Source organism: Misgurnus anguillicaudatus, chromosome 10, assembly GCF_027580225.2.
Source record: "Misgurnus anguillicaudatus chromosome 10, ASM2758022v2, whole genome shotgun sequence".
NCBI lineage: Eukaryota > Metazoa > Chordata > Actinopteri > Cypriniformes > Cobitidae > Misgurnus > Misgurnus anguillicaudatus.
The window spans coordinates 28,819,988-28,827,939 of record NC_073346.2 but is presented as its reverse complement, the minus strand read 5'-3'; the positions used below and the strand labels follow the sequence as shown (position 1 = coordinate 28,827,939).

General features: G+C 39.0%; 1 protein-coding gene across 1 annotated transcript in view; it reads left to right on the top strand.

The window, feature by feature from the left end:
* Nucleotides 1–7,952, top strand: part of ptprub (protein tyrosine phosphatase receptor type Ub) — a 269,588-nt gene continuing 261,636 nt past the window's right edge. Inside the window, exon 1 of the mRNA XM_073872305.1 lies at nt 1–303. Within this exon, the coding sequence (XP_073728406.1) occupies nt 234–303 (70 nt within the window). The 5' untranslated portion in view covers nt 1–233. The remainder of the gene's footprint in view (nt 304–7,952) is intronic.

Below are 7,952 nucleotides of genomic sequence, written 5' to 3'. Positions count from 1 at the left end.
CCGCCAGCAGAAAGTGCGCTCGGGGAGAAAGAAACATCTCTTCCAACTGTTTATCCTGACGTCAGTTTGAAGAGAGCGTGCGGCCCCAGTATCACTTCACGCGACTCACAACTGCGCTTCGCCTGGATTTCAGGAATCGATGGTCGGGAGTCGGTTCACAACTTCATCACACAAACTATCGGGAGCCACTGAAATGATTTCGGTTTGTTTTCCCAACTGGACTAAAACATAAGATGAATACCTGCGCGTTTCTCCTGATTCTGGCGGTTCAGATTCACGCCGATAGCTTGGAGGGACCAACAGGTAAAGTGTCGTTTTTCTGAAGTAAAAAGATTGCGCACTTTTAAAACTCTTGGTGATTTGGAGGACATGGGAAACATTAGCTTGCATAGGCGAGCGTAGATGTTCTCTCTGGAGCAAAAAGAGGCTGAGTTGTTTTGAAACTTTTCTAATAACGGTGACATTTGGTCTCGGTTGTCAAACGAGTGAAGGTGCAGACAGAAGCTCAAAATTATTATTTCTGTTTTGTTCTGCGTGTTTCTGGTGATATAGATATGGATGCTGGTGATGTTAAAAACCCTTGGATTTGATTGATATGAAGTGTGGTGCTATTTATTTTTCTGTGTGAAACAAACGCGTGTGTTTTACCTCTAAGTTGGTTTAATTAAAATGTGTTTCTGGCCTCGCGGACGTGTTATACAATCTAATAAAAGTTACGATATGCTTTTTATGTCAGCCGTAATTACTTGGTAGGTTTTTATACATCATCTCTTCACATTATCATCTGACCTATTATTGGTAAAACAACCTCTACGCAAAATGATTATTTATTCAAAATTTTACCAGGGCGGGAAACTTTTTACAGTCGTCTGTTCCCAGTACGTTAACTTATATGCAGTACAGGGCATATCGGACGCATCCTTTCTGATCACTCCGTTGCGCTTTTTTCTTGTGTAAATACATTCATCAGGTTAATAAACTATTAAAGCTTGCCTGTCGTCAAATAGGATTTAACGCAAATGCATTGTGTTCATTTATTAATAAATCCTTAAGTCCGCTAGTGAGTTAAAGTAAGTTATGAGAGAATGAGATCTCTCCTATCGCCTATGAGATCATGACGCAAAAGGACATAATGGCACAGATGATATTTGAATAAAGATAATTTACAAATACAACTTGCACAAAAATCAGTCAGCGCTATCTTCTAATAATCAAATGTTACTTCTGTGTTATTGGCGCACACTGTCTTCAGTGTATGCATCCATTTATAATGATGATAATATTTCTGGTATTTATACACAAATTCCTCTCACTCACTCGCTCTTGCTTCTCTCTCACACACGCGTGCGCACGCACGCACCCCAACTCTCTCATTTTCTGTTCCTTAGTGTTCTATCCTTATCTGTCTGTCTGTCTATCTCACTTTCTGTCTATCTTTACCTCTCTCCCCCTCTCTCTCTCTCTCTCTCTCTCTCTCTCTCTCTCTCTCTCTCTCTCTCTCGGGCGCGCGCGCATACACACACACACCCACACACACACACACACACACACACACACACACACACTTATGAAGTGTTTCCTCCTCCGCACTGTTAGTGGGCAGTATAAAGACAGAGCAGGTTGAGTAACAGTGTAGTGTAGTGATTCTTTATAACACTCTTCATAATGCTCTCTCTAAGCCTGGCATTGGGAAACATGTCACCCGGTTTTCCTTAAAAAACTTAACAGGAAAAATCATGATTCGTTTGAGGAAGTTATTGATTTTCAGTTAACTAAATGGCTTCCATTGTGTTTGTCGTTCGACTGCTGTCGTGGTTGTGTGACTGCTGTTGTCGTGAATGGCCGCGCATTCACTCTGTTCTTGAGCTGTAGTCTAATCCTGCTTTTGTTGGGTTTTGCCTGAGTTACACAGTGTAATCCAGCCTTTTTGTGAAGGTCTGCCATTTCCGCCTCTGTTTTTACTTTTTGTATTTTTTCATTTAGACTGGTTGACAGAAAGCAGTGATGAGTGACTGGATGTAAGATGAATACAGGCATCGCAACCAAGCGTATAGTTCATTATTTAGCTCGTTCCACCCACCATCCATCGCTCTACGTGCGTCTTGAGCCATGCATAGTTTTTTGAGTTACGATCTAGTAATAAATATATTAACTTTATTTAGTGAATTGATAATATAAGTTACTCTAAGAAGAATCAAGTTATTCATGGCCAAAAAGTTTTGGTAACACTTTATTTTACGGTGTCTTTGTTACACATGTTACATGTAATTATTATAGTAATAACAGTTAATTATGCGCAATTACATGCAACTAATCCTAAATCAAACCCTATTCCTAAACCTAACCCTACAGTAAGTACATGTTGTTGATGATTATTACTTGGTACTTAAATATATAATTACAATTTAACAGTGACGCCTTAAAATAAAGTGTAACCAAAGTTTTTTATTGCTATTAGTGAGATGACCCTGACAATATTTCTTTAATATAGGTGAGTGAATTACAACCAGCAGTCAGGTTAATAAGTGATGATTTTTTAATTTGAAAGCATAATGATTGCTTTTGCCTCAAATTTATTTCACCTTTCAAGGATTTCCACATTCAGTTTGTTCAATATTCAGACTCCGTCGTAATCCCTGTCAAAATCCAAACTGTCGTCATGATGGAACTGACACAAACAAATGTCTCTTATAATAAGGAGAATGAAGCACATCATGATGAATGGTTTGAATTAGAAAATTAATTAAAGCACATGAATACAATTATACAAAAGCCAGAACAGAATGGAGCAGATTACACATTAGCTGCCTAGTGTTGTCTTTGGAGACTTGAGATGCTGACATGTATTATTTGCTGTTTTTTATACAGTAGTACTGTAGCACCATGTGTCTAAAATTTGTCTATAATAAAATCCTCTCTAAAGGTAACCAGGCGTCATGTTCCTTAATCCTTATTGTTGTTGGTAAGAATTGTCTTGATCAGTTAGGTATTGTTATAGCATTAGCCAATACAATAAACAGTGGATGATTGACATCTTACCTATCCAAATCTAATTTGAGGCAAGAAAACATTAGTAAAGGCCAAGGCAACTAACAATGCATTCAAGCTATACGTTTTTTTCAGTATGTATGTTCCTTAAAAATTGAACCCATGTCATTAACGCCATACTTTATTGGTTGAGCTACCGGATCAGTTATCCCGCAGTTGTCTACTTTCCATTGTCAATATTCTTGGTACATTTTAAAAAGGACATATTGGAACACTAATGTACCTCTTTTGTTCATTGGACAAGTGTGTAGATATCAGTCTGTCACTAGGAGTGAGGAAACTTGAAGTTGAAGAGTTTTTCAATATGCTCTCTACCCAGTTGGGAAAAGATGCGAATCTGTCCTTCCACATGGCCTAATTGGCTTCCTCAGGTTTGTTGGACTGTCACTCTGTAGGATAGTTATAGCTTAGACTGAGTTTCTTTCTTAGAGAACAGAGCATGGGATTAGGACCAATGGGTTATCAATTTTTCGGGACCCATTTGTATTATGCACTGCAGTAGCAGCTACTGTGGAAACATGGTGCTTGGCCAGCAACTTTCTTGCTTATGGGGCCATATCACAGAGTGAGATAAACTGAATAGTCACAGTAGGAACAGGTTATGTGGTCGACTGGCTTACTAGATTTCAACCAACCGAATATACTCAAGTGAGTATACTGGTTTGGTATTTGTTGGTGGTGTTTAAAGTGGATGAATAAGAAGCAAATCCTTAGATTTAAGTGTCTTGTTTTCTCTTTAAAGCGACCCTGGATCACATTGGGTGCCTTGTGAGTACTTGGATATTGAGAATAACACGAATGAATGATGCAGCCACATGCGTCACAGCTCCCACAATGTGTGATTCAGTTTCTTCTGACTTTCATCATTTGCAGTGTTTCTAGTTGCATCTTAAGTTATTCTGCAACTATTTACTGTGTCCAAAGAAGTGCATGTAGAAGGTTTTGTCCAAAAAGAAGCTAAAGGGTTTCAGCAAAAGACAGTAACATTTGTACCAGTGAAATGGTTCCCACAGGTCCTTGAAACCATTGAACGTTTGTGAATCTGGGGGAAAAAATACAAGGCCCTGGGAAGTTTTTGAAAATATATATACATAGATACAGGTCATTGAAAGTGCTTGAATCAATTTTATGCAAGAAGTTCTCTGGAAAATCCATATTATTCCCTGTGTAGTGTAGGATAATATCATAAAAATTCTAGACTTTTTAAAAACATGTGCAGATTCATACCAAAATGCTTTTTTGCATAGTCGTATTGACACATGAAAACGTCTCGGGTTATGTAACTGTTGTTCCCGGAGAAGGGAACGAGAAGCTGCATCTCCCTTGCCATACTCCTGCATCCCTGTAAAGCGATATTTCAGATGGCAATATACTTCCTGGCTCCCGCGTCACCCTGTCTTTGTCTTTAAGCCTCGCCATTGGTTGAATTTGATATACACATTCAGACGCACTTTCTCCTGGAGGCGTCCCCAAAGTGTCACAGCAGTGCGAGTTCCCTCGAAAGAAAACTGCACCAATATATCTTAAAAGGTAACACCATTTAACCTTGCTCTCACTTAAAATGTGTCCCCACATTTAGTCCTTCAATTTGAGGGTATTGGACCTATTTGAAAGGTCCTTGAATTTGAAGTTAACTAAGGTGTGGGAACCCTGGAAATGACTAAAGTGACATTTGTGAAAAATAAGTTATTTTAATTTCTGGCTTTTCATTGCAATACTGTACCGAAAAATAAAAGGTTGTCGGATGGACTAAGAGGGGTTTGCATGTAAATTCTTCAAAAATACGAACAAAGCAGTAGTGCAAATTTTGAATTAGGAAAACGTTCAAAATTATTATTGATAAAGTTTTCTGTTGTGAGAAATTTCGTGTTATTTTATAAGTTTCTTAATCCTAAATCAATGACCTTCCCAAGGACTATGGTATTATTCTTTTACAGATTTTTTGTATTGTCAACAACCTTGGGGGAAAATCTACTTACGTTTGTTTTGAAAGTTTGTTTTTACCAACGGAAATGAATGCAACGTGACTTACGGTGTGAAATTATATGGAGGTATGAAAGCAAGCTTTCGAAGTATTTCCCTAAAGGATTACGAGATGATAATACAGCATGTCTGAACATGGTGCACAGGTGTAGACGGCAGGCCATGGGAAGTGGGCTCAGATGTCTCCGACACCACAGATATTACACATCACACAGATTCATTCATCAGTATCAACCCGACAGCCAGATTCTTTGACCTCAGCTAATTGCAGAGTACCTGTTAAAAATGAGGCGGTGAAGGACCCCGGCGACCGTAATTTTATTTCCTTTGTAATTAAGGAAATTACCTGGAATTGTTGTTTTTTTCAAACTTCCATCTACAGCGGAGCCTCAAAGGACCTCTTATTTTTCTTTAAGCGCTGACTATGGTTGGCGCCACCAAAATAATGAGGAAATGTGTCAAAGAGATTTTTAAAAGCAACAGCTGATAGTGCTTGTTCCTGGGCATCAGAGGCAGTCCGTCTCCTGTCGAGAAATGTTTTCTTTAGACTCGCCTGTCGACTGCACTGGACTTATAAAAGGTGTGAGTTGTGTGGAGGGGATTTGGGAAAGGGGACTGCCAGAGGGCCCTTCCCTTTTTCTTCTTCAAACGGCGGAGTTGCTCTGAGTCAACATCTGATGGGAAGTGAGCAAACGACAACAGAGGAAACCGGTTTTGGTTTTCCTTTTGTTGTCTCTGGAAGGCTACTCCATTCCTCAGTGATTTATCTATGGTTTTCAAAACAGGTCCAATTTCAAGGGGCCTTGATGGAAATTTGGCTGTGCGAGGATGTGGGAAATCAGGAACTGTAGTTAAGATGGGAAAATGACGGTAAAATAGATCATTGCGGGCTTAGCAACCGGAGGGCACTTAGAAACCTTGGCTGGCCCTTAAGTTGAAGATGCACTCTCGTGCCTCAGCGAGTTTTGCTGGAGGAACAAATGTTTCATTGAGATGCTCAGTTACTCTCCCAGCACTTTCTTTAAGAGGCACGTAAATACAACCCAACCTGGTGCAGGTTTTTGAAATCGGCCTGACGCATGCTCTTTGATTTTTTTCTCTTTACACGTGGTAACGCCGGAGGCTGCACTTCTTTCATTTTTGTTTTGAACAAGACTTAAGTTTTTGTTTTTGTCTGTTATTACCACTACATATCAAACATCTGCAGGGATTCTTGGATGGTAAAGACACGCTGGTAAACAGTGATTGAAACCAAAGCGCAATATAATTTGAGTTATACTCACCATTGTGTGTGTCCTTTGAAAACCTGAAGGTTATAATTGTCAAAAACCTCATGCTGTCATACTCTTCATTCTGAAAGTGCCCTCACTTCAAAGGATTTCTCCTGGCATGTCCTTAAAGTCTACTGATCTGATGGTGCTTAAAGAACCTAAAAGTAAAAATGTAATTTTTTTGTTTAAATTTCTTTTAATGTTCCACTATTTTTGACCTCTACATACGACTGTGATGACTACATTTATAATCAACCCTAACCCTAAACCTAAGTCTCATTGTGCATGGTTTCCCGCAGAAAATGGTGGGTGTGGTAATCAAAGGGGCGGGGCGTACGCTTCATGATGAAAATGAAAATATTTTTATTAAAAACACTCAAATAAAACTTAATTTTGAAGAAACTATGACAGAAAATGAACACATACCAGATTATTAATGAATTAAATGTTTTTAACAGATACCTCTAACGGATAGCTGCGTGATGAAGTGAAACTAAAGGGTTAATAAACACAAACTGAAGCAGATTTGTAGAACGTCTGGCGAACGATGACAGATAGCGTGAAGATTGTAAACTGATTATTTCCCACTATTAATTACATTATCTTAAAGGAGTGTAACTAGCATGTAAATAATGCACATAAATAACGTGAGCAAGAGCGCTCAACAATTATATCGAAGCCATTATACCTAGCTAGCAGGTTGCACAAACAACAAAATCACCTGCCAACTTACTTTAAATTTGCAAGAACTATAGATGAATACAATAACAGGCTTAAATAAACCCAAAACATAAGTGCACTTACAGTTCTCACAGACATGTGTTTTATCAACTGGCTATCCTCCAGACATGACGGAGCGTTTGGTGCGCGTGCACGCTTACGGTGTGAAGCGCGTCCGCGCTATTCTCCGAGATGTTTTATCAACTGGCTAGTATCCTCCAGACAGTGACAGACCACGTCTTTCTTTCATTTAGATGCACTTGACGGTCTTTTGTGCAGCTGAATTATTTTTTTTGGACGACCAACTTAAGGCGGTAGGGTTTCCCAGATTAGATGGGACGCCCGAACTGCAAAGTGCTACGGGAAACCCTGTTGTGGCAGTAGATCCAAGTATCTTCTGCTGTTCTGGCCTATGTTGTTTGCTTTGTCTACCCGTTTCCCATCAGTAAAATACAGCCAGTCACTTTACAGTTCCTTGTAACCCTGATGCACACAACTGAAATGCACAGCAGCCAAGCACATCACTCGTAATGTTTTTTTGTTGTTGTAAAAACTAAGATAATTGAGGCAGGAAACCAGTTATGCTAAATGAAAACAGTCAATGATTTAGGATCTAGAAGCAGCTCGCCACAATAATTTTGTAAAAAATGCAATCTCATATTTTTCACTGCTCAAAGACAATAAGAATTTTATTGTTTCCTGCTTGATGAGGAAGTTGAGCAATGTAAAAGTTTACAACCTTTGCACTTTATCTAACTCAATTACACTTGCGTTTAATGTTAACATATAAAAATGTTAACAGGTTTAAAAAAAACTGCGTAGCAGCGCAGATGGATTTAATCTTCTGGTGCTGAATTTGCCTGCAGTTTGAGTCTCAAGGTTTCTGTAGTTACACACAGTTACTTGGTGCTGTGTGTTTTGCTTATATAT